We start from the raw sequence: 26208 nt of genomic DNA, 5'->3' as shown, positions 1-26208 counted from the left end.
GCCAGACTTTGTCCGTGAAAAATGCTGCATTGCAACACTGCGCGTGGAATTTACGACCCAAGCGGACGTTCGAGTGTGAGTGCGATGCGGCGTTTCTTCTTGGGTGCCTCGTCCGCACCCGTGTCTGCACCTGCACTTGCTGATGGAATCGCCAATCCCAACCCAGCCCCCGACGCCACCGCTGGAGCCACTGTCGTCGCTGTCGCCGTACCGCCAATGGCGCTGGCATACGCCTCTGCCGCGGACCCCGCCGCCGGCACAGGCACCGACACCAGCTGTGCGGGACTCGTCATCTTGGGCGTGCTCGGCGCCGAGCCCGTCGTCTTTCCCTCTGCAATATGCGCCGGCGCAGGCACCCCTGGCGCAGGAGCCTTCAACGCCGGCTGTGCCGCAAACGCATACGGCACCCCCAACTCGGCATAGTCAAACACCACCACCGAACAGTACCCATCCGTCGACGACATCATGAGCGTCTGTCCATCCGGCGACCAGCTCAGATCGGTAAAGCTCGCATAGTGCATGTTGCTGAAGCAGCAAATCGGCCCCGTCTGCTGCGTGTCGTAGATCCACACGCTGTCCTGCGTCGCCACCGCATACACCATGCGGTACGGTAGCCCAATCACGCTGATCCCGCGCGGCGGCGAACGCGCATCCTGCCGCGACACGGGCGGAGGCGATCCCGCCGAACCCACCGGACCCGCCGAACCCGCCATCGCCGCCTCGGTGCGCAGCGACACCGTCTTCTGCTTGCCCGCCTCGAGCGGGATGGTTGGATGCGGCGCAATCCCCTCGTCATCACCGCCCGCTGCGCTCGAGCCGGCGCGCGGCGTGCGGCGCAGCTCATACAGGATCGGCGAAAAGCGCACCACGAGCGTCGCCGTCTTGTGGCCGGGCAGCACGGCGATGGGCGCGTTGGAGCGCGCCAGGTTGCCGCGCGCATACAGGTACACGGCGCTCTTGTTGGCCCCGCCCGTCGGCGCCGGCTGAGCAGCAGTCCCAGCGGCCGTCGCAGGGTTGAGCGTCGCGGGGCTCTTCCGCGGCGACAGATTCACCGTGGGCGAAGCCGGCTGTGGCGGCGGGTCAAACAGTCCACTAGGCGTGACGAGCAGCCCACCATCCGGACTGAACGACAGACGCCGGAAGAAGCCGCTAAAGTTCTCGTCTCCATACAGCCGCATCGACGCCTTGGCAAGCGGACCACCCAGGCCGGAAGCCGCCGCGGCCTGCATGCGCTGCTTGGGCGACGGCGGCGCGCGGATGGCAGGCAGCGGTGGGATGGGCGAGGGCGATCGGATGCTGCGCGTGCGCGACCCCGAGCGGCTGACGCTGCTGCCTCGGCGGCCGGCATCGCTGCCTGCCACACCGGCAGGCACGGGCAGCGTGTGGTCGTGAGCGGCCGCCGCCGCTGCCGACGCCGCTGCGGGCTTGTAGCCGTGTGATCCGGCGAGCGACGAGGCAGGTGCGAGCGAGGTGGTGCTGGTCGGAGGCGATCCGACGTCAATGTTGCTGCCGCTGAAGCTCGATCGGCGGCTGGGTGTGGTCTGAGGCGGATTCATGGCGTGGGCAGTGACAGCAGCGCCGTTGGACGAAAACGGACTCGGCGGTACCGACGCGCCTGGTGTAGGCGTTCCGGCGCGTCCCGACGGCACTGCGGCAGCAATGGCGGGCGACGCAGCCGAAGGCGCCGGCACCGCTGCCGAGGGTGTGCTGGCGCGCGCGACGGCTGCCGTGGTGTGCGTGGGATCGATGGGCGTGCTGCTGCGCTTGGATCGGCCTCGAAGGCTGGCGACGAAGCTCTCGCGTGCACCTTCACCGTCGCTCGCCTGGCTGGCGTGGCTGCTGGTGCGCCTGGGCAGCGCGGGCTTGGTGTAGTGCTGGTCCCACACGAGGCCGCCGGAGCTGCCGTTGCGACGATGCAGATCGAGCTTGGCGTTTTTGCTGACGAGCTGCGACGAGGCGACGCCATCCGAGCTGGTGGCATGGCCATGAGCGTGGTCGCCGTGTCTTCGCGTCTGGAGGTTGTGCACATGCACAGAGCGGTCGCTGCTCTGGGTAGCGATGAACTCGTTGAGCGGGTCCCAGGCGATTCCCTGGACGTAGTGGTTGTGTTCCGAGATCTCGCGGATGACGTGGCCGTCCTGGACGTTGATGATGCGCGCCACAAAGTCGGTGCCGCCGACGGCGAGCGTCTCGCCGTTGGGGCTCCAAGCCATGTCGTAGAGCTCCTGCTGGGTGGCACGGCACATGAGCTTGACGCGCCAGAACTCCTTTTCGAACTGCGTCTCGCCCTCGAGGTTGGTGGAGACGTCGCCGAAGCTGGGTTTGCTGCGGTCGCTGGGCACCCAGAAGAGCACGTTGCCGTCGTCGCCGGCGGTGGCGAGCAGCTCGCCCTTGGGACAGAAGCGCACCACGTTGACGACGCCCGAATGGCGCTGAAGCGTGGCGAGGTACTCGACGCGCGGCGGATGCGGGGCGACGACGGTGGAGCCCGAGACGGCCGCGGCGCTGGCGATGGCAGCGGGCGAAGGGATGTTGGGATGCACCATCCAGATGCGTGCGTTGTTGTCGCCTCCGGCGGTTGCGAGCCTCCAGCTCTGCCCGCCGGCCATGACGGGGGGATGGGCGAGCTTGGAAGACGAGGCGGCGGATGTGGATGCCGAGGCGTGCGAGGATGACGTGGACGTCATGGCGGCTGCGGCGGACGAGTCGAGCTCCGAGAGGCCCTTGCCCGGAGCCATGCCGGCGGCTTGGCCCATGTTGTGGTCGAGCACGCGCCTGAGGTGGTTGGCGGGGATGGGCTGGAAGGAGCAGCTGTAGATGGGCTGGGTGTCATGCCAGCGGATCTCGAAGGTGACGGATCGCACCATGGTTGCTTAATGACTGGCCTCGGCCGGGGGAGCCGACGGTCGTCAAGGTGTGCGCGCTGGCTGGAATGGCTTGGAAGAGCCAAGCAGTGTTGGTGGAAGGCGCAAGGGGCCGTGCCGCTTTGTCGTCGTCGTCTGCTCGAGCCGAGTGTGCACTGGCGCCGAGGGCGGCGTATGCGACGCGAGAAGGAGACCGAGTAGGACGGGCAGCCCGCTACTTGTTTGGGGCAGGAAGCTAGAAGTGCGCTGCTCGCCTCGTCCAAGGCGCCGTCGATGGTTGAGAGCGTGCGCTGATGGCGAGTCGGAAGGATATCGCACTGGGGCGCCGCAATGAGGTTGCGCACGAGGATGTTTTCGTATCGAGAGAGATGGGAGGAGGAGCGGTGGTCGAGGCGGTTGTGGAAGCGAAGAGCGAGCGCCGGGATCGAATGATGAGCACGAGCAGGATGGCTCACAATGCTTCATGCACAGAAACGGGGGCTTGCGGGCTTTTGGAAAAATTGCCTCGACTCCAAGAGCGGGAGCGGGCGAGAGAGAAAGCGAGCGGGAGAGAGGCGCGAAATGCACAGTCGGTCGGTCGGTGAAAGTGGGAACTCTGCCTAACGCTCGAGCCGGCCGTTTAACCGCGTCTACAGTCAGTCGAGCAAGAGGAAGTCGCGGATTCGCGCAGCCGGATGGCACCAAAATGAAGGGCTTTGTTGTCCGAGCCAAATGCCTTACGAAGCGTGGCGAAGCGTTGCGGGCTTGCGGTGGAAGAATTCTGTGCGGAGCGGAGAGCGGCAGCAAGGAGGTGTGGTGGGGGCGGCGCCGGCTTTTGTCACTTCTCTCTCATCTCTCGGTGATGGCCTGATAGCGCCGCGCTGCAAGCTTTTGGCGGATGTGACTGTGGAAAGTGCAAATTCATTCATAGCGAGGGTGACACATTGGATTCGGATGCGCATGCAAGCTTTAGCCTTGCTCTGCGTTTGGCTGCCTTCGGCTGCCAACGTCGGCTCAGCTCCTGCTCAGCTCCTGCTCAGCTTCTGCTCAGCTTGATGCTGTTCAGTACAGCAGAAGGGCTTGAATGAAGAGAGACTGTTCAAAGCACACATGGCCAAGACGAAGGACCGCCCGACCGCGACGAAAAATCGTGGCGAGCAAGGGCTGCCTCTTTCTGCTCGCCGAGGCAATATGCAGTCGGCAGAGATGCGCGGCACCTCCCACATGCTGAGCTCTCGATGCGTGCCAAGTAACCGTGCGGGATCGCCGCCGCTCATGCCGCCCTCTCGAGGCTCGATGGCGCGCCAGATATGAACCTCCCTCCCAGCTTACGAACCAAAGCTGACTTGGCCTCAAAGGCGGGCAACAATGCCAAGCGAGCCTCAACACTACGCATCTGTCCAAGTAACCAGCCGAGCGAGGCGCGGTTCTGGCGCTGGCGGCCTCATTCGCAGCAGCAGCCGACCCGCAGCAAACCCCCAACCGAGCCGCGGGATGCAACTCCCACTCGACGCCATGCCTCATCGTCAGGAGCTCGGTGGACACCCGCCGTTGGGTGGGCATCGCGCTGTGCGGTCTGCGGGACTCAGCTGCGCGCGGTCCGAGCGGAGACCGTTGCTGCTGAGCGGAGTCTTGACCTGGCGCGCCCATCCCTCCTCGCAACACCGCGATCGTGACGGTGGAATGCAGCCACAGCTCGTCCCCAACGCTCCTCATCGAAATCCCTGCAAATCTTCGGCTCGCCTTGACCTCCTCGCCCCCTCTTTTGACCCCTGCAACAAGAGACTCCTTGCGTGCAGTGCGCCTGCCCGCGGAACAAGGGTCCTCCTCTTTTTTTTTGGGTTCGCGACGCGACGCTCGGGCCATGTCTTGGATCGGCCAACCCGATCTTTAACCCCATCTTCCAGCTCAGCTCGTTGCTGCTTTCATTCAGCGTCTTAACGACATGAAGCCTGGATAGCTGTATAAAAGTCGGTGACGGTGTCGGATCGGCAAAGCGTGCCGACAGGCTGCGCAGATCGTGCAGAGCGAGGCGGAAGAAACATGACCAAATCTGGTCGAGCCCAAGCCAATCCGACGACGACGCGTCGCGTAAAACACCTCTGAACCGAAGCCTGCTCCTTCAATTTTCCGACCACTCGCCCACACTTTCGATCTCACATTTTCGACCAAAATTTCAATCTGTCACTCCTTGGGCGCTCTTGCAAGTATCACACACGGACAGCCTTGTTCCTTTCGCAATGGTTGTGAGCAAGAGGATAAATTGCATCACGGCTTCATCCTGGCGGGCACCCATCTGCGGATGGCCACCTCCTTGACAGCATAGCTCCTGCGCATGCGTAATGCCTCGAAGAACGCCGCGGGCGACTCGAGCGTCTCGGGCGGACACCTCTTGATGGACGGGACAAACACGTGGGCCAAAATGAGCGTCTTGAGCACCTGGCTCTGTACTCGATTCGTCGTACTAAACCATGTCCAATCTTTTCTCCCCGCATTCGGGTGTGGTGCGAAGGGGCCGGTTTGGACATCCGCCTCGTCTTCGTACGACGGGATGATGACGACGGCAAACTCGGCGTGCGAAAACACAGGTCCGCGCTTGTACAGCAGCAGATCGGCGCAGAATTTGATGCCGCTCTTGACCACCCAGCCGAGCGATCGAAAGTGGTGGTAGGCAACATAGTTGATCAGGAACGGATTGTCCGGTCGTGCGCATAGCGACGCAAGGTGTCGAGAAGCTAGCCCGCGCGAACGAAGGTCCAGCAGCGGCTGCGGTAGAGTCGATTCCAAGCACAGCTGGTAGAACTCGTCAAGCCCCAACGGTGTGCTTGTGTGCCGACGCGTGGTGGTGCGGATGTCCAGACAACCAAACATCGACGACAGGAAAAACGCCTCGACCAGAGACAGTTGCATCCTCTCTACGTCCACAACGTCAATGTCGGAGGTGTCGTTCTCTTCGTCCTTTGAAGCGGCGGTCTCGCTGATTTGGCCATCGACAGTGCTGGACTGCGCAGCTTTGCGCGCCTGGCTCGCTTTCACCTCTTCGGCAAAGTATTTGAGACCTTTGATGCGCGCCACACCGGGCGTGATATCCGGCACCTCCTCCTGTCCCGTCCAAAGCGCCGACTGCGCCTCTCCACCCATGCTGGCATCTGCATCTTGGTCGTGCGCCGCATCTTCGTCGTCGAGCTGTTCTTCCACCTGACGTTCGATGTCGGCCATGAGTCGGTCGTGCGAGGCACCGGGCGCCCTATCCGCCTCGGTCACCTCGCCGCCGAGAGCGAGGATTCCATCGGGCAGCTGCTGGCCTGCGCGCACGGCCGCTCGTGCGCGTTCGATCTTGAGTGCCTTGCGCTCCTCGCGCCTTTGCTGCGTGAGCTGCTCGGCCGTCATGCGGCCCTTGCGCAGCGCGTCGATCTCGTTAACCTTGCGCTGCCGCCACGTAGGCTCGGACCTCGACAGATTGCCCTTGCCAAAGAATCCGCGCTGCCACAGAAGCCTCACGCCCTGGTCGAGGTCTTCCACCCACACCGTGTTCAGGTTGGCGTCGTAGCAGACGGCGACTTTCTCTTTTTCTTTCTGTGAGCTGGGTGGTTTGCTCGTGGAAGAGGAAGTGCCCAGCGTCAGCAGCGACAAGAGACTCGACCACAGTGATGGCGCGGCTTCGACCCCGGAAGTGTCATGCTCCGAGGCACCGTCGAGTTCGACGGGGAGCGGCTTCGAATAGAGCTGATTTTTCTGCGCCGTCGCCTTCTTGCCTGCACCTGTGACGCGGTTGTTGGGCCCCCGTCCACCGGACTTGGACGACCCGGCTGCGTTGTTGTACGACCAGCCGGACGTGTTACGTTGCTTTGGCATTTTGCTGCTCGCAGCTGCTCGTGGATCGCTGGCGATGCTGTTGATCGTGGGTCTGATGGTGGTCGCTGTCTGCAGCCGGCTGGACTTCTCAAAAGACCCTGAATTTTCGGCGCGAGAGAGCTAAGCGGCAGTTGGCTAGAAAAAAGTGGAGTCGGATGGCGGTCGCAAAATTAGCTTAGTCACGATGACTGTGCTTTGTGGCGAACGGAAGAGCGCGGAGAAAGCTTAGTTGAAGGCCGTCATCCTCGGAAGGACTGAGCCTTCAACTCCATCCCAACCCATCCTCATCGAACACACCGGTCTATTGGATCGCCTCACGATAAAAGGAACGGATCGAACATCTCCGACTGCACATCACTCGTATCACACGTCATCATGTCGGTATCGGCTCCATCAAGGTCGCAGATCCTCCAGCTGTACCGCAGGTATCTGCGCACCTCGCAGTCCTTCGTAAGTGTCAACCCCAATGGCTTCGCCTCTCCGGCCTCTGTGCTGACTCTGACTGGATCCTTGTCTTGGTTTGGTCTTGATGCAGTCGTCGTACAACTTCCGCACCTACTTTTTGAGGCGGTCGCGCGACATGTTCCGTGCGACTCTGCTGCCGACGGAGCAAGCGGCTCAATCGTCACCGTTCTCCAAGCAGGGCTCGACGACTGCCAAGGTGTCGCCATCCACACTGCTGTCTCCTGAGCAGCTGCGCCAACCGTCTGGCAGTGGCGAGTCGATCTCGGCAGCATCGCTTACAGACCAGGAGAAGCTGTCCAAGTTCTACCAGACGGCGCTCGACGACCTCAAGGTGCTCCAGAGGTCGGCACTCATGAACCGCCTGTACGAGGGCGAGAAGCTTGTTGTTGAAAAGCCAAGACTCATCATCGGCGGCGGTGGCGCTGGTCAGGAGGCCGCCGTTGGTGGAGGAGGCCAGCCGACCTCCGGCCCACAAAGCTCCGGTGGCGCCCCTCCCAGCTCGTAAGCTCGTTTTCTCTAGTCTCTCTACGGATGAATTCATCACATAACCTCAGTATGATTGGAATGTGTGGCTGCACACAGGCTTATTCTCGCCAGACCAAACTTGTTGTGCGGGGTGCGTGGTGGTCTGCAACACCTGCTCGGCAGCGCCGCAACAGGTGGGCATGGCAATTGCAATTTGCTGCCAGGTGTTGTGAGTGAGTGGCCGTATTTTGAGCTAAAGTACAAAGGAACAGGAGCATGGTTGTGTGCAAATGGCCGCGCATGGGTAAATGAGAGAGTAAGATCCTTTTGATGCGACGAGCGTATGTGGAATGTAGAGATGCGCTGAAGCAAGCGCGGACAGTCCTTCGCGCCGCCTAGTAGTAGTATCCGCGTCCACGGCCGCGCCCTCGCCCACGGAAGGGACGGCCACGACCGCGCCCCCTGCCGCGCCCGCGCGCCGCGAGGCCGGGCATATTTGTGCGCTTGGCGGTGACCTTGATGAGCCTGCCACGGAAGAGCGACTCGTTGAGCACCATCGCATTCGCCACCAGCGACGGATCGGCAAACTCGACGTACGCGTAGCCCTTGGGATGCCCCGTAAACTTGTCGCACAGGATCGTGACGCGGTTGATGGTGCCGCAGCTCTGGAAATGTTGTTGCAGCTCCTCCGGTGTGGCGCCGTAGTCGACGTTGCCGACGTAGATGCTCCTCGAGTCCACCTCCTCCCTCTCCTCTTCGCTAGGGTGCAGTCCGGCGCCGCCCGCTTCGCCCGCAGCTTGTTGCAGCTCACGCAGCTTGGCCGCCTCCGCCTCCATTTCGGCTACGCGCTGCTTCATCGCCTCGATCTCGGCATCCTCGTCCGTCATGGCCGTCGTCTCTCCACCTTCCGCAGCGGATGTTTCGCTGGTGTGGTTGTTGTCGAGCGATGCGAGCTCGCTGGTGCCAGGCTCCGAGAGCGACACTTCCTCTTCGCGTGCCGACATTGTGTCTGTCTTTTGTGCGAGGGAAGAGAATTCGACTGTGGGTATGGGATACAGCCGCGTGCTGAGTCTGGAGAGAAGCGGATGGTCGTTGGTTGACAGGGCTGAGTCGCAAGTGGATGGCTGGATGGGTGGATGTGGTTGGGGGGAATGCTTCAAAACGGAAGAAATGCGCACTTTGGGCATTTCGAGCCGGCTCGCGTCACGTGATGCCGAGTGGAGCAAAAGGTCTGGATCATCGACTCGCGACACCTCCATCACTTCCCTCATCCACCACATCCGACATCGCATTCATACCCTGGAACGCCCGCATCACGCGCACATCCGCGCCTGCACGACACCGTACAGAGCACACTGCATCGCCGTTTTCACGCACTCCGCCTTTTCGACCGCAAAGTCCACGCTCTTTTGCCTCCACCCGTCTCGACCGCATGCTCTAAGTCTGCATCCTTCCAGCAGGGTGTTTTTCACCCTTGCTCACCGCGTCCTACGGCGCTGAACCAAGGCTTCAGACGAGCCTCGCTGCCACAGCCATGGTCGCGCGCCAGAAGCCGCCCACGGCGGCCGCCTACTCGGCGTCGTACATGTCGCTCGCCGTGCTGTCGCTGCTCTCCTCGGCCGGCTTCTCGCGGTCATCCGCGGGTGCGGCAGATCTGCTTTCCGAGGTCATGCAGCGGTACATTCAGCTGCTCGGCTCCACGTGTGTCCAGCATGCCAACCACGCCGGCCGCACCGTCGTGTCGCCGCAAGACCTGCGCGCGTCGCTCGAACACATCATGGGCGGAGAGCCGATCGAAGAGCTGCTCGACTGGGCCGAGAGCGAAGAGCGTCTCGAGCTGCACGCACAAGCTCACTCGAACGGCGTCAACGGTGCACATGCGGCAGCACAAAGCTCAACGGCGTCGGCGCTGCTCGATCCCATGCGCGGACAGGACCTCGTGCGTGTGCTTAACACCGGCCGCGTGGCGCCGTCGCCCAACGATGTGGAGCGAATCCACTTTGGCGCGCTGCCCGCCAAGCAGTTCGAACAGGCCGCAGCAGAGTCTCTCATTCGCGAGGGGCTGACCAACCAACTCGTCTGGCCCGCAGGACACGCCAGCAGCCAGGAGTCTGCATGGTCAGACGAGCTCGTATTCTCCGACGTCGATGATGCACACAGCGAGGCGTCGGACAGTGAACAGGCTGCAAATGATCCATCTTCAAGTACAACAGGACACCAGCCGAGCAAGCGCCGGCGTGTGTCGGTCGACGATTCCGCGCCGAGCAGGCGGTTTGGCGACGCGGTCATCGACTACGTCCCGGCATATCTACCGCTCTTCCCCGGCGCCTCGTCGGCAGCCGAATCGTCAGAGGCACCACGAGGCAGCAGGTCGGAAGAAGTTGCGACAGGGTCAAGCACAGTCAAGGCCGAAGTGGCGCCTGTCGAGGTGGATCCAGAGCATCTGCTGGAGGAGCGAAAGCGGCGGGAGCTTGCGCAGCGCAAGGCGGAGGAAGCGGCCGCGGCAGCTGCAGCCGCCGAAGCCGAAGCGGCCCAGAAGGAGGCTGCGGAGGGCGAGGGCGAGGGCGCAGCGGCCGTGCAAAAGACGGCGGAAGAGAGGGCGGCCGAGGCGGAGAAGGCGTTCGAGGCTCTACAGGCGCGGCGGGTGCTGCGCGATTCTTGGCTGGAAACGGTGCCGTACGACGCGTCGACGCTGGCAGCGACGTACGGCAAGGCGGAGCTGCGCGATCTGGAGCACAATGTGGCGGCGGTGTTGGGCGATGCGTCGGTCGCGTCGATCGGGGCGCCGACGTCGTCGCTGCGTGCGTTTGCTGCCGACTACCAGGCGCTGGTGGAGGACAGTACATCAAGTGGATCCGCAGGCATCTACCTGACGCCATCGGCGGCGTCGTATCAAGATGCGCTGGTGAAGCGGCGGCGGTTGGCGCATGCGCTGGCAGATGCATCCCGGTACGCGCCCAATGACAGTCTGTACGCTGCTGTGGCGGCGCGCCCATCGGTGCTGCCGTTTGTGCCGGGCCCGAGTTGGCTGGTCTCGACGCTTCCGCCACCGACGCTGTACGAGGACAATATCGAGGTGGCGAATGCGCTGTCGGCTCCTGTGCTGACGCCGTTGCGACCGCAGGGACGACCTGCCGCGCTGATCCCGCCATCGGGGGCGTTGGTGCCTACGCTGGGTCATCGACATCCGTCTCATTTGACGACGGGCGCGCGCGTGGTGGCTAGCGCGGAGCTGCTAAAGCGCGTGTCGCGGTACGACGATCCGATCCCCATCCTGGACGACAAGCACGCCGAGCGCTTCTTCCACGGCGTACCTGCATCGCGTGACCTTCTCGGCGGATCGGGGTCGAGCAGCGACCTGTCGTCCAACATCTCGTCTACACGCAGCAGTGGAGGAGGAGGATCGGGGAGTGGCAACTCGACGCTTCGACCTGCGCTCGAGAAGCTGGTCCTGCAGATGCGCGAGAAGGAGGCCGAGATCCTGCCCGAGGAAGACAAGGAGGAGCTGCAGAGGCGACAGCAGGAGCTGCAGCTGCAGTTGCAGGCGGCGATGGCGTCCGAGGGTGGAGCCAAGGACTCGGTCGTGTCGTCGGGATTGATCGCCGACAGCTATGCGAGTCGCATCCGGAACGGCAATATCACCATGGTGCATACGTGGGATTGGACGCCCAGAGACGCTTACGATACCGCCTTGCCCGGAAAGAAGGTGCGCAATCCCGGATCGAGAGGTGTGGGACCCGTGGCGCTCGAGAAACGCACACGCACCGAAAGCGCCACCTCCGACGCGGCCGACCTCGCACCCTCTGCCAGCACATGACAAGCATCTTTTGGAAGCAATGGCAAGCCGCTCTATTTTTGGATCGACTCGCAGTGTGATTGGGACTCTATGCTATGTGAGTGGGATGGAGACGTGTCGGACGACGGACCAGGAGCGGTTGCAAAAGCCGCGCAGGTTCCAGGGCGAGATCTTGGGCTGTTCCACGCCAGCCGCGGTGGCTGGTCATTGAAGAAGCAGGGCTTGCTCAGTAACGCTTCGCTCGGTAGTCTCGATTCATGGTGTGGATTGGTGGTACTTACTGCATCTTGCAATGACTGCGTAGCTGGTACTGGCGCTTGGAACGGGCAGTTGGACGTGCCACAGCGTCCATGCCCAGCTCCAGCCTGTTTGCGGTGGGTTCCCAGCGTTTTGTTGGTGGATTGAGGCTTGGCGCCAATGCAGATCATCGGGCAGGTTACGAAGCAGGTCTTCCGTGTCGGTATCGTTGCCTGGATCAGCAACGAGTGCAACACAGACGTTGGTTGCCGGCGATCCGTCCTGACCAACAGCATACCCCTTCACAGCCACCTTTCCGTCGACTTGGTCGAGCGGCTCGGCATCGTGCGCAGGCTGGGTGATGGCGCAACTCGCCTCGAGCCGTTGAATCGGCTGCTTCTTGTCGAGCTCGCGACTGCGAAAGTCGCCATCCTTCGCCTTGTCCGAATACTCCTTCTCGCGTTCTTGCGTGTTTCGCGGCGTAAGGAGTTTGTAGTCCTCGCGCATGGGGGGAGAGTCGCTTGGTGACGTCGAGACCTTGAGCGCGGTGAGCCACTTTACCCACCGCGCACCCACATGCCCGGGGACGACGGCCCGCAGCGGCGCGCCGTGTCTCGGTGTGAGTGGCTGGTGGTTGTACTCGTACGCTAGCAGGCAGGACTGGTTGGGATGCATGGCGGTGGTGAGCGGGATGGACGCGGCGAATTGGGCTTGCTCGGCGTCGTTGGACTTGCTCTTTTGCGCGCTGAGCAGGTGCAGATGCAGCGATTTTGCCCACTCGGCAGCCTGCGTCGAGCTTGACTCTTCGGACGGCTCTAGTGTGCTCAGCTGCTCGGAGGCGTGGTGTGCAAAGGGATCCGCTACACCCGCTGCGAGGAGCATCGAGCGGAGGGAGGCGCCGCCCCAGATGACGTTGGCTATCACCGCATTGCCCCACTGGATGCCTTCGGGTTCAGGATGCGAGTCGGCCAGCTCGGAGCGTCTGTTACCGGCACACTCGAGTGTAGCGACCACCTCGGAGAGTGCGAATTGACTTTGCAGCTGCTCGAGCGAGAGCACACGCCGCGAGCCACGGAGAGAGCCAGTGTACTTGTCGTCCGTCCCGTCGGCCGATACGGTCACGGTCCAGTTTCCGGCACTGGCTGAGCCATTGCTCGTGGCATCTTCGACACTCGAAGGCAGGGCGGATTCATGATTGCGGTTGAAGACGAGCTCGTTGGGCGTAATGTAGGCGTCGGTGAGCTTGCCCGAGAGGGGCTCTGTGTTGAGCGGCTGCGGGTGTTTAATGTCAGAGTCAGCTGCCTGCATCCATTGAGCCTCAGCCTTGGCCACGGTGAGCACTCACGCTTTCCTGCCTCACCACCTGTGACATATCGACTCGACCGGTTGTGGGTTGGCGGGACTTCTATGGTGGTTCGAGCGAGAGGATCTGTACGAAGCTGCATGCATGTGGGATTCCGATGTGGAGGGCGAGATTCTCCACGTGTTAGGCTTGAACAGTAAACAGCGTAAGACGGTTTGGGTTGGCCGGGCAGCTTAGGTAACGCGGCTTTTCGTGCGGAACTTTGGGTGACGACAGTTGGCGGTGCAGCGTTTGAATTGTGCCCAAAATATGCACGCTGTTTCGCTCTGCATGAGCTCCGAGGGTGCGGTGCGGCGTCGCTGTCGAGCCAAGCGGCCCCAACGAAAAAGTCAGGCCATTCTCGAGAGCCGCACCAGAGCGGCGTGAAATCGGTCAGCACAGCGCAACGGCAGCCCAGAAGAAAGTCGCGAGTGGCCACCAGAGTGAGTCCTATTTCACAGTCCAACACGCTTGCTTCCACCAACGTGTCAAGATCAACATTGCAGCTACCTTCTTTCTTACTGTCCACCATCACGCCACATCATCACACCTGCCATCTACCTCATCGTATCTCCTCAATCATCCTGCGCACATCATCAACACCATAACCGTGACCACTGGGCTTCTACACGCACCCACGCCCCAGCTGGTCAGCCCTTTCTTGAACACCAACCAAATCGTCATCCTTGCTTCGTTCCAACTTATACACAATGGCACCGACAACCGCCAACACACGCCCCGACATCATCGTCGTCGGCGCAGGCATCGTCGGATCTGCGCTCGCCTACTCCCTCGGCAAGTCCGGTCGCAAGGTCGCCCTCTTCGAGCGTGACTTTGACGAGCCAGACCGCATCGTCGGCGAGCTCCTCCAGCCCGGCGGCGTACGTGCACTCGCCAAGATGGGCATCGTCGACACACTTCAAGACATCGACGCCGTCCCCGTCGAAGGTTATCACGTCTTCTACGGTCCTCGCTCCGTGCCCATTCCCTATCCCAACGAGAAGCCCGACGAGGCCGGCAGAGGCGTCGTCAGTGCCAGCGGAAAGGTAGAGGGTCGCAGCTTCCACCACGGCAAGTTTGTCCAGTCCTTGCGCAAAAAGGCGCTCCACCAGCCCAACGTCACGCCCTATGAAGCCACCGTGCGCGACACCCTCAAGGATGCCAGCGGAACCGTGGTCGGCATCAGCGCCACCTGGAAGAAGGCTCCCGAGGGACAGTCCGACGCCTTCGAGGTGCGCGCGCCGCTCACCATCGTCGCCGACGGCTGCTTCTCCAAGTTCAGACGCACCCACGGCAGCTCCATCCAGCCCACCGTCCGCTCCAACTTTGTCGGCCTCGAGCTCGAGAACGCTCCTCTGCCTGCTCCGCACCACGGTCACGTCGTCCTCTCCAAGAGCGGGCCCGTGCTTCTCTACCAGATCGGCTCGCGCAGCACGCGCATCCTCATCGACGTCGCGGGCGAGAAGCTGCCCTCGGTCGCCAAGGGCGAGCTGCAGAAGCACGTCAACGAAAACGTCATCCCCCAGCTGCCCGAACAGCTGCGCGAGTGCGTCGCCAACGAGATGGCCAAGGGCCAACGTCTGCGCAGCATGCCCAACTCGTTCCTCCCACCCAGCATGCAGGGCCAGTCGCAGCACGCAAGGGGCGTCATCGTCGTCGGCGACGCCATGAACATGCGCCATCCGCTCACCGGCGGCGGCATGACCGTCGGTCTGTGGGATGCAGTCCACCTCACCGAAGCGCTCGGCGGCTCGGCGTGGACGCCACTTGGCGGCGACGCGCCGGCTCGCAAGCCACTCGAACTCGCCAACTGGACATCGGTCACGCCGGCGCTCCGCTCCTGGCACTGGAACCGCAAGGGTCTGGCGTCGGTGATCAACATCCTGGCGCAGGCGCTGTACAGCCTGTTCGGTGCCGACGACGAGAATCTCGAGGTGCTGCGCGAGGGATGCTTCAAGTACTTTGAGATGGGCGGCGAGTGCGTCAACGGCCCCGTGTCGTTGCTGTCCGGTCTGGCGCCGAGGCCGATGCTGTTGGTGGGCCACTTTTTCGCCGTGGCGCTGTACAGTATCTGGGCGCTGTTTGCGCATGCGCGCTACTACGAGGCCGAGAAGCGTACACGCACACCTTCGGTGCTAGAGTACCCCGCGCTTGTTTGGAGGTCGATTATGGTCTTCTGGACGGCGTGTGTCGTGTTGCTGCCCGTGGTGTTTACCGAGATGAAGGCGAATGTTCCGCGACTTAGTCCCGCGGCGTCGGCGAAGGGTGCAAAGGGCTCGCATCGTGGCTTTGTCACGGACAACTTTGGCCTCGTCAGCGCATCGATCTTGCTCATCGGCACGATCATGCTCTGGGGAAACGCGCGCGATCCTGCCACTGCAAGGAATCTCTCCAACTGGCTCGTGTTTCCCAAAGTGTCAGCTAGACCCATGTAGCCTACGACGCTGCTCATTGCTCTCAAGTATACCCTCATCTTCCCCACTCTCTTACGCACGACGATACTAGAAATGCACAGCATCTTGCTTTTTGATTGCCTCAAATGATGGCGGGGTGTGTTCTAGGTGTTGACGCGCGCCATCTTTTTGTCGTGGCCTTGTCGACGCGCTTTGTTGCCCTGTTTCTCCTTGTGTTTGGCTGCGCGTTGCGAGGGTGCCTGTTTGGGAACTCCCTGCCCCGTCTTGCCCGGTTGAGGATTGGGCTTGGGCATTCTTCCGCCGCGACCCTTATCTGGGCCGAAGAGCTTTTCTTCTCGCGCCGCATTGACTGATGCAAGATGGTCATCCAGTTGGGCCTGGGACGCCGCAGCGAGCAGCCGATCTTTGCGGGGATTACGATCCAGCATGACTGCCCACGACTCGAGCAGGTCGTCCGACCATCCTGTTGCATCGCGCAGCTTCTGCCTCTCTGCACTGCGTCTAGCCGCGGCATCCGAGCCGAAAGACGAAGCTCCCTGTTCGACGTAGTGGCGCAACAGCATTCGCTCGCGCACCTTGGCCTCTGCATCGTCTTCGTCGTCCGACGCGGCGCGCGTTTCGCGTCCATCCTCATCGAGGTCAAGCTCGTCTTCAACACCCACAGTGCGTGCCGGGGCCGCGAAGGGATTCCACTCCTCGTCCTCGTCCGACGACTCCGCTTCGGCACGCGCCAGAATCGCCGCTTTCAGCGAGGGTGTCAGCTCATCCACCCGCGCCGTACGCGCCGTCTTGGATGCTGCGATCGTCGACGCGTCAAAGTCAAACGCACCAAACACGTTCGCTCGCGACTTGACCAGCGACCGCCCAACCTCGGATGCGCGGGCCTCCATCGCAGGCGCAAGATGCGATGTACTTGCTCCGGCTTCCACGCTCGGCGACGCGGAAACGGCGGCACCCTCGTCGCCTTCCAGCAGACGCTGGATGACCATCTCTGCATTCTGCCCCACAAACGACGGCTGAGCAAGGATGGTGCGAAGCCGCGCCACGCCGTAGTGTGGCAGCACCGAGTCGACTGCCGCCACCACCTCGTCCGATACCCCCGCCGCCGCCGTCGCCGTCGCTACGGACGAAGGTGCACGCGGGCCAGAAGTCAGACGCTGCAGAACCGACCATGCTGCGCCGCTGAATCTGGGCACCGTCGACGTGAGCGCCTCGATGGACGACAAGGTCTCCCCGTACGAGCGATCGTTGGCAAGCGCGGCGAGGATTTGCGCGCGCACTGCGAGCCACGCATCCGCCGTCGCAGCCACATCGAGTAGTGCGGTCGAGTTGATGAGCGCCGACGATCCGCCTCGTACAAGCAGCTGCTGCGTAACGGCGAGCGCCTGCTTGAGCTCGCCCGTCAGCGCGATGTAGCTCTCGAGGCTGGCCAGCACGAGCACGAGCAGCTGCAGCACGTCGACGCGGCACGTCAGCCACTGTGCCTGCCAGCTTCCTGTGTCTACCTGCGCTGCGTCCAAACTAAGCACCTCGCCCGCTGAGCCTCGTGCGCCTGCACCACCTGCAAGGCTAGCGGCGTGCGGAAGCGTCTGGTCGTAGAGCTGGAAGCAGGTTCGCGCGAACGCGGCGAGGGTGTCTGCGCTGTCCTTGAGCAGTCGTGCAGGGCATGCGCTGAGGAATGCATATGCAAGCCTAGCCAGCGTACGCGTCAACACCACCGCACTGCCATCTTCGGACGACGAGCCTGCGATGCTTTCCAGCTGCGCGTGCAACCCTGCGAGGATCTGCTGCGCGTTGCTCGTGTCGAGCAGGCGTTCGAGAACCGCCACCAGCAAGGGCGTTGCCGTTGGCGGCGTGACGATGGCGAGGTCGACGAGCGCGCCGTGTGTGGGTACGAACGTCCTTGCGAGGGACGGATCGCCGCGCTCGATGAGTCGTGCGAGGATCTCGACGTAGCTCTGCGCGTGCGAGTGTACGTTGGCGGGCGGCACGAGGCTCGAGGCGGTATGCACGGCCAGCGCATTGAGCGACGCAGCAAAGACGCGAGCGACTTCCGGACGCTGCAGCGTAAAGCGCGCCAGCTCCGAGGTGGGGAGCCCTGCTAGGCAGCGGATAAGCTCGTGGGCCGGGTCCGTGCCGCTCGTCCCGTCGGCGGCAGCCATGCTGTCGTGCCGACAACGAGCAGCTCGCTGGGCGGGAAGTGCAGGCGTAGGAATAGCAGCACCGCTGTGTTCGCTCGCAAATGTTCGAGAGCTACCGGTCGCGTCTTGCGCGGTGGCTTGATGTATGCTAGTGATGACGATGATGGGAGCTGGTTGAGAAGGCTCGCTGCGTCAACTGTTCCTGGCCTTGGCTGAGTTTCGAGTTTCGAGCTTCGGCTTCTTCTTCTCGAGGTGTGCCTGACGTGTGATTTTGTGGAGGGCGAATCGCAATCGCCGATCCGCCGCCTTTTTCATTTCGCTATCTCATGTTTCATACCGCACCGGCCCTCGCTGTCCCAGTCGCACCGCCTCGTATCGGCAGCTCGCTGGACTCGTACAGACCCAAAGCAGCACGCTGGCTGCATACCGATCCGAGATAGGGCGTGAATTGAGCAAAAGAGCGAAAGCACACGCCTGCTGACGGGAAGTTTGCACCACAGCGTTGCGCAAGCGGAATGGTTTTGTGGCACGAAAGCATCAGCCGCAGTCACTGGGGGAACAGGACTGCGGGCAAAGAGCAGGCGTGCCAAAAGCACTATGATCGGAGCCGACGATAGATAAGCTCAGTCCTTCTTGGTGGAGACGTTGCCGGTGGCCTTGGCGAGTTCGTCGCTGAGGCGGTTGTACTCCTGCTGCTGCTGCTTGGTCTGCTTCTTGAGCGTGTCTGTTTGGATGAAGCGTGCGATGACAAACGTCAGCGGGATCGTCCGACAAAGTCGCCTTGCCGAACTCGCATGCGACTTACCAATCTCCTGGAGGTACTTCTTCTCGATATCAGCGCCGGTGCCAGTGGTCTTGGACTGCGTCGGACAAAAAAGCCGAGAGAGAGATAGCTCAGTGACTGTGGCCAAAGATGAGGTGAATGCTGCGATATGGCTGTACTAACTCCTTTCTTGAGTGCAACAAGCTCCTCCTGCGTGTTGATCAGGTCGAGGATGAGCGAGTAGGTGCGCGAGAGGATCCTGTGGGTGAAGAGCGATCGAAGCGTACTTGGAGTCAGTTACCTTCATTGAACACCGTACGAGCAGAAGTGACACTTACAGGCTGAGGAAGAGCGTGAAGCCAGTCAAGTACATGTTGCGCTGAGAGTAGAACTTGCGAGCGGCGTAGTTGGTCTCGGTTCGGACGTCCTGGACGCCGCGGTTGTCGCGGGCAGTCTCGCCCTCGCTCATCACCTTGACCATCCTCTGGACGGCGTCGACGAAGAGAATCGCGACGAAGCTGTGTATCGCAGCGAGATCAGCATATGAGAGGTGGAAAAGAAATCAGCAGCTGGGAATCCCACTATGTCGGTACGTGACAAGAGCCGTTACTCACATGAACGTGATCTTGAGACCATACTGGATCTTGGCGACCACGGGGTTGGTAGCGAGGAAGTGGAAGAGCTTGCGCCTCCAGGTGAAGGGCAGGGGGACCTGGCAGGATTCAAAGCGTCGACTTGTCAGCGCTTGCTTCTATACCGAATGCTGCGGCAGGCGGGCGGATTGAGAGTCTACTCACGATGAGGACCATGAACATGGACATCTCGAAGCACAACAGTGCAAAGACGATGCTGTAGTAGAGCGTCATATTGAGTGATGCTGCGTGTTGAATATGGTGTCGGATTGATACGGTCGGTGATGGGAGGTGGAAGCTGGGGAGGTGGAAGCTAGAAGCTGGATGGTTTTTTGCCAGGGCGGTGTTGCATTCCGTGTGGAGCTGGAGCTCGAGCTCGAGCGGCGCGAGGCTGAGTGAGTGGGTGCAGTGCAACACGGGCCATCTTCGTGCCTTCAGTCGCCCTTTTTTCCCATCACCTCTCTCCCATTTTCCGCCTCAAATTCCAACAGAAAAGGCTCCGCACCAAACGCACTCTGACGCAACACGACGTGGCGTGGGGGGGAAAGCAGCGGCGGCTGTGATCGCAGTATATTTTTGGCAAGCTTCTAGTCACACGCGCCACACCATCACAACCATCAATCACTGAATCGGTTTTGTTCTGCACAACAAATGGCGCTGCGCAGCGCTGCCAAATGGTCCATGTCACAAAGCAGTCGCAGCGCGTTTACGACGTCTTGCTCTTGACAAAGTCGCTGAACTGCTCCGTGTAGTCGGCGTGCCAGCGCGACAGAGCCGGGCGGTCCTGGATCACATCGTTGACGTTCCACTCCATACGCGCCAGGTCCGTCTCGCGCGGCGTCTCGTTGTCGGGACAGAGGATGTAGAACGAGCCGGCCTGGATGCGCTGCCCCATGAACTCGACCGTCTGCTCGGGCGTCCAGGCGCCATCTGGCTTGGGCTTTCCGTCTTTGGCGCCCGTCAGTCCCGTGTGTACCCAGCCAGGAATGAGCAGCTTGACATCGACCTTGCTCGCCTTGTCTTCGCGCAACTCGTGAGCAAGCGACTCGGTGAACACCTTGACCGCCGCCTTCGAGATGTTGTACGCCGGACCCGTGCCCGGCGGCGTCGTGATGCCCTGCTTGGATCCAGTGTTGATGATGAGCGCTTCCTGTCCGTGCTTCTTCAGATCAGGAAGGAATGCCTGGCAGCTGTTGTCCCAGTCGGGCAAGAGAGTAAAGGAAATAGGAACGTCAGTTCGTACTCCGGCAGCGAGAATCCGATTTCACTTCAACTTACACATTGACGACGCCGTGGAAGTTGGTGCTGAGGATTCGATCCCATCCCTCCGACGTTGAAGCCTTGGTAGGACCACCGACGCCTGCATTGGCCATCAGCACCGTCAAGTTGGCGCCACCAAACTTTTCGAAGACGCTTCGGCGGAAGAGCGAAACGCTCGTCTGGTCCGACACATCCAGCAACCCGACGTATGACTCGCCCTTTTGCGCCAGCTCCTGGCTTGCCGACTGCACGCTCGCCTCGCTGCGGTCGCCGATCGCTACCTTCATACCCTGCGAGAGGTAGTACTTGGCAGCCGCAAGGCCGATGCCGCTGGCTCCTCCGCTGATGACGGCCAGGTTGCCAGCCTTGATGGCAGCGTGAGCAGACATGATGATGGTGTTGTGGATGCTTGTCCGAGAGGGCAAAGATGGCTGGATGAACTTTGTGCGAATGTCTCGCTGTAAAAAGGATGAAAGCTAGGTGCAAAGGTGGCGAAGTCACTAAAACCACCGCCCCGCACTGACCAGATCGACCTTCCCGGCGGCACAGGCCAAGGTGGATAGCCGCAGCCAGAACTACTCGTACGAAAGAACCATCTCCTCCTTTGGCCCACCTCCTCTGCCCAAGTCGTTTCTCGGCGGTGAAAGCATCCGGAGCTCTGAGCGGTAGCTCCGAAGGTGCCGATATCATACAGCCTTCCTCGTCGCTAGTCGTTCTGTCTGATGAGCAAAAAAGCAGGTCATGCGAAGAATCCCTTTCATGACCGTCGTCTGCGGGGTGAGGCTCAACCTCGGAGGCTTTTCGCGCCACCGTCCAATTTTGCAAAGGCGGCCATGTGGCACGGCAGCCTCCTGCCGAAAAAAAGGGTCCGAGCCGCCAGACAATGCCATCCCGCAAACGCTCCGAGGGATCCGTGTTGCAGGTGCTGGTGGGCTTGGTTTCCTCAGAAGGTGGGTCGCTTTGGGACCAAGTGTTCTTGGACAGCTACCACCATCATCTCTTCTTGATTCCTCGCTTGGCACACAACAGGCATGACGCTGGAACGGCGGCACGGCTCGCCAAGCACCGCAGGCATCGGCCTCCTGCAAAACACACGCACCGGCGATCCTTGGATAGGTCAGCCCAAGTACACCAAAGGCATCGTCGCCACACTCTCGATCATCATTGCCATCTACGCGCTTGCCTCCCTTCGTTCTCGCTGGCAACAATCCCGCCGCTCCTACCTCACACGCTCCAGCGACGCCGGCACAAAAGCCTCAAAGTCGCGCCCCGGTCCTTGGGCTCGCGCTGTTGCCGCCCTGCGCGTGCTGGCGTACCGTCGCCTGCCCAGCTACCGCTTGGGTCTCATCAACTTGCGACTACCTGTTCTCGGCGCGACGCTAGCGCTGAGTGCCTTCATGCTCGGCTTCACCATCTGGACGTTCGTCGTTCAGCCCTACTACCGTGTGGATCGCAGCTTCGGCAGTCCACCGCTGGCCCTGCGCTCCGGCATGATGGCGCTCGGCCTCATGCCGTTCATCTACGTGCTGGGCTCCAAGGTCAACTTCATCTCGCTACTCACCGGCGTGAGCCATGAGAAGCTTCAAGTGTACCACCAGTGGCTGGCTCGATTCATGCTCTTCCTCTCCACCGTCCATGCGCTGCCCTTCATCCACCAACCTTTGGCCGATGGCGGCGTCGAGGGCCTGCGAGAAACGTTCTTCTCTGACAGCATCAACACCACGGGCGTCATTGCATATGCCTGTCTCTTTGTGCTCTCGTTTGCGAGCATGACTTCCATTCGCGAGCGCTGCTACGAGCTCTTCCTGCTCATCCACGTGCCTGTGGCCATCATCTTTCTCGGCTACATGTTTGTGCACTGCCAGGCAATGCTCACCTCGTGGAGGTATCTGTGGGCCACAGCGGCCATGTACATGCTGTCCGTCTTCTTGCGCTTCGCCATGCAGCTGCGCCAAAACAGCTTCCTCACCCTTTCCAGGTGCCGCATCGAGGCTCTTCCCAGCAGCCTCGCCAAGATCACCGTCGACTCGACCATGCGATGGAGGCCCGGTCAGCACGTCTTTGTGCGCTTCCCGGGGCTTGCGCCGCTCACCGCACATCCATTCACCATCGTGTCCATGCCCGCGCCCGACGAGCAGCAGCTCGTGTCGACGGTCGTCTTGATGGCCAAGGCACGCAACGGCCTCACCAAGCAGCTTTACGAGCTTGCGTCCAAGGCGCAATCAAATATCAGTGCATCCACGCTCTCGGCCATTCTCGATGGCCCCTATGGACAAGACGCAAGTATCGCAGGCTACGACCACGTCCTTTTGCTAGCAGGAGGCAGCGGCATCACCTTTGTGCTCGCTTCACTTCTCGAGCTGGCGTGGCTCTGGGAGCAGAAAGCAGCAGTTACTCGTCGAGTCCACCTCGTCTGGTCGGTGCGAGATGATCAAGCAATTTCATGGGCTCGCGAGCACCTTATCGCCGTCCATGCCCTTGCCCCACCAGGCTCGTTGCAAGTCTCGATCTTCATCAGCGACCCTGCAGCGACGTCCCGCAACCTGGATTTGCCGGCAGCCTGGGACTTGCAATGGGGTGTCCGTCCCGACGCCGCGTCGCTCGTCCACGAATCGGCATCGAGCACTACGAGCCAGCCGGTTTCTGAAGCGGGCGACATCGAAAAGACGCCGAGCAGCCCAGAGCACGAGCGAGCATGCAGCTCATCCACCGCGGCCGTCGTCGTTTGTGGGCCCACCGGCATGGTCGAGGACGCCTCGAATGCGGTGGTGCGCGTCCAAAGCGACATTGCGCGCGGCAAGCTGTCCAGCCTTCACGGCCTCACCCTCATCACCGAGAGCTTTGGCTTCTGAGCGCGGATGGCTTTGTCGCCATGGCTACAGCAGGGCTCCGGCTGGCGGGAGCGGCGGCCTGTCGCTCGGCCTAACAAGGTCGGGCGTAGTCGCACGCGCGCGCGCGCCTGTCTGAGGCGACTCGTGTGAATGCGCATCGGGAGAGCTTCTACACAGCGCGTGCAGAAGCCTCGGACACGTCTCTAATCTCTCCGCATGTGGGCTGAATACAAAGCCTTCTATGCAGCCCCTCACGGCCGTATTCAGCCGACGCACTCAATCGAACGAGCAAATACAAAAATTCAAATCGGTCGGCTCGACTCAGCCATGGCTGAGGTGACGCGTCAGCCAAACAAGGTTGGAGAGCGCAGTTGCGGGTTTTTTAGAGTTAGAATCCCTCTGCTCAAGTGCCTCATCGAAAATTTTCCAGCGGCTGAGCGGTGTCAGAGGTGCGGAAGGCCGACTTGTATATAAACCCCAGGTGGTTCCGGACGCATCCCCCCGAATTCGAATCCGAATTTTCCGCCTTCCCTTCTCACCACATCCATCCGCTCGACACTCAGTCTACGCGATCCCTGCTGCTCTCGCCCTGCTTTTCGAGCCTGTATCCGCCCCATCATAGGCAGTACAGCTTGTTCTTGCATCTGGTTGGCATTTCATCCTCGCACCATCCTTGGCGTTAGGTTCCAGCATCGCCCAAGCCTTGTTGCAGCTTGACTCCGCATCGCCGCACGATCAAAGAGGTCTTCAGTGACTCGCCTTTGTTCCACCGCGACCGACCGTTGCCTTTATCGACGACAGTCTCGCCTTCGCCTTCCTACTCCGGGCACCCAGCAGCATCGACCGACCGTTCTGACTTGTCGACGGGGGACATCGTTGTGCCTTGATTCTCCTTTTGCCTCAGACATCACCTTCACTGTTGATCGCCTGAACCCGTGCAATCGGAATCGACTTTGGGCACACGACACTTCTCGTTTGCAATCGCATCCATTACCAAAAACTTGACCGGCTCATCACCAGTCATCCGCCGATCCCGGCCCCCCTCTGTGCCTCCCACAAGCGCACATAGCCTCATCTGTCGCTCAGCCGCCGCCATCGGTAGCTTTGCCCCGTTTCTCCTTGTGAATCCGTCGACTTTCCCGGCCTCCCGCATCGCATCCCGCACTTGGCTTTGCAACTCTCCGCATACCTCGCCGCACCTCTTTGACGCCCGCGCTCGCTCAGCCCGCGCCGATCCTTCCTGGTCCGATCCTCTGTGAACGTCCGTCACTTCCAACATCATCCAACATGGCCTTCGGCGGTGTCGCTTTGCCCGGTTCGGGTAGCACCAACGGTGCCAACGGCATCAAGGGCCAACCCTCCTCCGGTGCTCTGCCCAAGGGCAACGGTGCTGGCGACGATGACAAGAAGGTCGCCAACGTCGGCAAGGACGCCGGTATCGACCAGGGCATCTCGGGCGTGCACGGTATTGTGCCCACGTTGCAGTGAGTATCTCGATCCCTTTGACCATCGGCCTTCGTCACCTTGGTCACCCGGGTGGCGGAGTGCACGTCGTACCGCGGGTCATGGTCTGTGGAGATTGGTTGAAGCCTATATTGACACTCGTCCGGTCCCGCCGCTCGTAGAAACATTGTGGCCACGGTCAACCTCGAGGTTCGCTTGGATCTCAAGACGATCGCGCTGCATGCACGAAACGCCGAGTACAATCCGAAGCGATTCGCCGCGGTCATCATGCGTATCCGCGAGCCCAAGACCACGGCACTCATCTTTGCCTCGGGCAAGATGGTGGTCACGGGTGCCAAGTCGGAAGACGACAGCCGCCTTGCGAGCCGAAAGTACGCGCGCATCATCCAGAAGCTCGGGTTCGAGGCCAAGTTCAGCGAGTTCAAGATCCAGAACATCGTCGGCTCGTGCGACGTGCGCTTCCCCATCCGTCTGGAGGGCCTGGCATATAGCCACGGTGTGTACTCGTCGTACGAGCCCGAGCTGTTCCCTGGTCTGATCTACCGCATGGTCAAGCCCAAGGTCGTGCTGCTCATCTTTGTGTCGGGCAAAATTGTGCTCACCGGTGCCAAGGTGCGAGAAGAGATTTACCAGGCGTTCAATCTCATCTTACCTGTACTGGCCGAGTTCCGCAAGCCCTGATCGGCGCGATCGACCTCTTTCTAATTACCCCCATCATCTCAGCAGCATCAACTCTCCCTTTCGCCACGATCCTCCTAATTGTCGTCACCACCAACCCCACAACCAACAGCAGTCTCGCAGCATTCAAACCTGAGGCTCGTAGTGGATCAAGGCGAGCGGCTCGACGTCGACGGCCTTGATCGCTGTAGCCTCATGCCTCCCTCTACCCCTCGATCGCCTCCCGCACTCGCACCCCTCCGCTCCATCGCTCTGTGCACTCGTTGTGACGGAGCGCTGGACGCTGGGCATAGACCCTCGTGGCGCTCTGCGCTCTTCTCTGGAACGTCCGCCATCGTAGGCATGGGAATCTCTCTTTGGCGTAGCAGCAACTCCCAGCGCTGGTCTTTGCACTACCGTCTGTGTGTGGCTGCTACGCCGCTCCTCCTCTCACCCCTCTCTCTCAACCGAACTCGTCCGTCGTCATGCTACACTACAAAATCCCATATCCAACCCCATCTGTACTAGTACCGTTTAGCTTTTTGTTGCAATCAAGCAATCTCGAGTGCGTCGCTGCGTGCGGCCCGCCGTTTGCGCATCTCATTCAGGCTTGGGTCATTGTGTTGTGCTGAGGTGAGAGGTGGAGGAGACGAGTTGGCGAGTATGCTCGTGCCTCGAAGTCGGCTGTTCAGTTTGCTCAAAGTCTGTTGGGGCACAGGTCCGTTTGTCGAGCTGTTGTACAGCGACATTCTGGCGAGAGTGGCAGCGAGACGGACGCAGGTGCACGGCTGTGACACCGAGTGAGCACACGCGGAAGAAAGACTTGTGCGACGTACGATTAGATTGAAGCGAGGGGCGATCAATCCGAGTAGATAAAGTTGTATCTGGAGAGCAGATGGGGGATTGCCGCGAGCTGTGGACCGTACCGTTGCGAGTTATCGTACAACTCGAACAGGGGAACTGCCAACAGCTTCATATTCTTGGGTACCGCCAGTACCTCTGCACGCCCATTCAACGTCAGCACTGGTTCTGTTGACGTGGCC

The 26208-nt window shown here is 61.3% G+C and overlaps 13 protein-coding genes across 13 annotated transcripts in view; 5 read left to right on the top strand and 8 right to left on the bottom strand.

Annotated features, from left to right (window-relative positions):
* Positions 1-50: 50 nt before the first annotated feature.
* PAN0_004c2220 (chromatin assembly complex protein) lies at positions 51-2867 on the bottom strand (the record flags this gene model as incomplete). The annotated part of the gene is made up of 1 exon (XM_014802165.1): positions 51-2867. The coding sequence occupies one exon, from the start codon at positions 2865-2867 to the stop codon at positions 51-53; it is 2817 nt and encodes a 938-aa protein (XP_014657651.1).
* A 2244-nt stretch (positions 2868-5111) lies between these two features.
* Positions 5112-6698, bottom strand: PAN0_004c2219 (tRNA-splicing endonuclease subunit Sen2; the record flags this gene model as incomplete). The annotated part of the gene is made up of 1 exon (XM_014802164.1): positions 5112-6698. One exon carries the CDS (start codon positions 6696-6698, stop codon positions 5112-5114), a length of 1587 nt encoding a protein of 528 aa, XP_014657650.1.
* Positions 6699-7073: 375 nt separating this feature from the next.
* PAN0_004d2218 (mitochondrion protein) lies at positions 7074-7668 on the top strand (the record flags this gene model as incomplete). The annotated part of the gene is made up of 2 exons (XM_014802163.1): positions 7074-7148; positions 7234-7668. 2 exons carry the CDS (start codon positions 7074-7076, stop codon positions 7666-7668), a joined length of 510 nt encoding a protein of 169 aa, XP_014657649.1.
* Positions 7669-8023: 355 nt separating this feature from the next.
* PAN0_004c2217 (RNP domain protein) lies at positions 8024-8815 on the bottom strand (the record flags this gene model as incomplete). The annotated part of the gene is made up of 1 exon (XM_014802162.1): positions 8024-8815. The coding sequence occupies one exon, from the start codon at positions 8813-8815 to the stop codon at positions 8024-8026; it is 792 nt and encodes a 263-aa protein (XP_014657648.1).
* A 347-nt stretch (positions 8816-9162) lies between these two features.
* Positions 9163-11445, top strand: PAN0_004d2216 (uncharacterized protein; the record flags this gene model as incomplete). The annotated part of the gene is made up of 1 exon (XM_014802161.1): positions 9163-11445. One exon carries the CDS (start codon positions 9163-9165, stop codon positions 11443-11445), a length of 2283 nt encoding a protein of 760 aa, XP_014657647.1.
* Positions 11446-11517: 72 nt separating this feature from the next.
* Positions 11518-12969, bottom strand: PAN0_004c2215 (sulfite oxidase, mitochondrial-like; the record flags this gene model as incomplete). Its single annotated transcript, XM_014802160.1, has 2 exons — positions 11518-11624; positions 11706-12969. The coding sequence occupies 2 exons, from the start codon at positions 12967-12969 to the stop codon at positions 11518-11520; spliced, it is 1371 nt and encodes a 456-aa protein (XP_014657646.1).
* A 744-nt stretch (positions 12970-13713) lies between these two features.
* Positions 13714-15438, top strand: PAN0_004d2214 (squalene monooxygenase; the record flags this gene model as incomplete). Its single annotated transcript, XM_014802159.1, has 1 exon — positions 13714-15438. The coding sequence occupies one exon, from the start codon at positions 13714-13716 to the stop codon at positions 15436-15438; it is 1725 nt and encodes a 574-aa protein (XP_014657645.1).
* A 122-nt stretch (positions 15439-15560) lies between these two features.
* PAN0_004c2213 (uncharacterized protein) lies at positions 15561-17579 on the bottom strand (the record flags this gene model as incomplete). The annotated part of the gene is made up of 1 exon (XM_014802158.1): positions 15561-17579. The coding sequence occupies one exon, from the start codon at positions 17577-17579 to the stop codon at positions 15561-15563; it is 2019 nt and encodes a 672-aa protein (XP_014657644.1).
* A 602-nt stretch (positions 17580-18181) lies between these two features.
* Positions 18182-19187, bottom strand: PAN0_004c2212 (endoplasmic reticulum protein; the record flags this gene model as incomplete). Its single annotated transcript, XM_014802157.1, has 6 exons — positions 18182-18282; positions 18364-18418; positions 18505-18580; positions 18660-18839; positions 18936-19033; positions 19119-19187. 6 exons carry the CDS (start codon positions 19185-19187, stop codon positions 18182-18184), a joined length of 579 nt encoding a protein of 192 aa, XP_014657643.1.
* Positions 19188-19659: 472 nt separating this feature from the next.
* Positions 19660-20602, bottom strand: PAN0_004c2211 (short-chain dehydrogenase; the record flags this gene model as incomplete). Its single annotated transcript, XM_014802156.1, has 2 exons — positions 19660-20143; positions 20232-20602. The coding sequence occupies 2 exons, from the start codon at positions 20600-20602 to the stop codon at positions 19660-19662; spliced, it is 855 nt and encodes a 284-aa protein (XP_014657642.1).
* A 642-nt stretch (positions 20603-21244) lies between these two features.
* PAN0_004d2210 (uncharacterized protein) lies at positions 21245-23065 on the top strand (the record flags this gene model as incomplete). Its single annotated transcript, XM_014802155.1, has 1 exon — positions 21245-23065. One exon carries the CDS (start codon positions 21245-21247, stop codon positions 23063-23065), a length of 1821 nt encoding a protein of 606 aa, XP_014657641.1.
* A 1266-nt stretch (positions 23066-24331) lies between these two features.
* PAN0_004d2209 (transcription initiation factor TFIID-1) lies at positions 24332-25189 on the top strand (the record flags this gene model as incomplete). The annotated part of the gene is made up of 2 exons (XM_014802154.1): positions 24332-24528; positions 24670-25189. 2 exons carry the CDS (start codon positions 24332-24334, stop codon positions 25187-25189), a joined length of 717 nt encoding a protein of 238 aa, XP_014657640.1.
* Positions 25190-25716: 527 nt separating this feature from the next.
* The window catches only part of PAN0_004c2208 (uncharacterized protein), a gene marked incomplete at both ends in the record, with an annotated part of 1147 nt that continues 655 nt past the window's right edge, over positions 25717-26208 (bottom strand). The window contains one exon of the mRNA XM_014802153.1: positions 25717-25953. Within this exon, the coding sequence (XP_014657639.1) occupies positions 25717-25953 (237 nt within the window). The remainder of the gene's footprint in view (positions 25954-26208) is intronic.

This window comes from Moesziomyces antarcticus (genome assembly GCF_000747765.1).
Source record: "Moesziomyces antarcticus DNA, scaffold: scaffold_v10004, strain JCM 10317, whole genome shotgun sequence".
In the NCBI taxonomy this organism is placed as follows: Eukaryota; Fungi; Basidiomycota; class Ustilaginomycetes; order Ustilaginales; family Ustilaginaceae; genus Moesziomyces; species Moesziomyces antarcticus.
The sequence above is the reverse complement of the archived record's forward strand: the minus strand, read 5'-3'. Positions and strand labels throughout refer to the sequence as shown.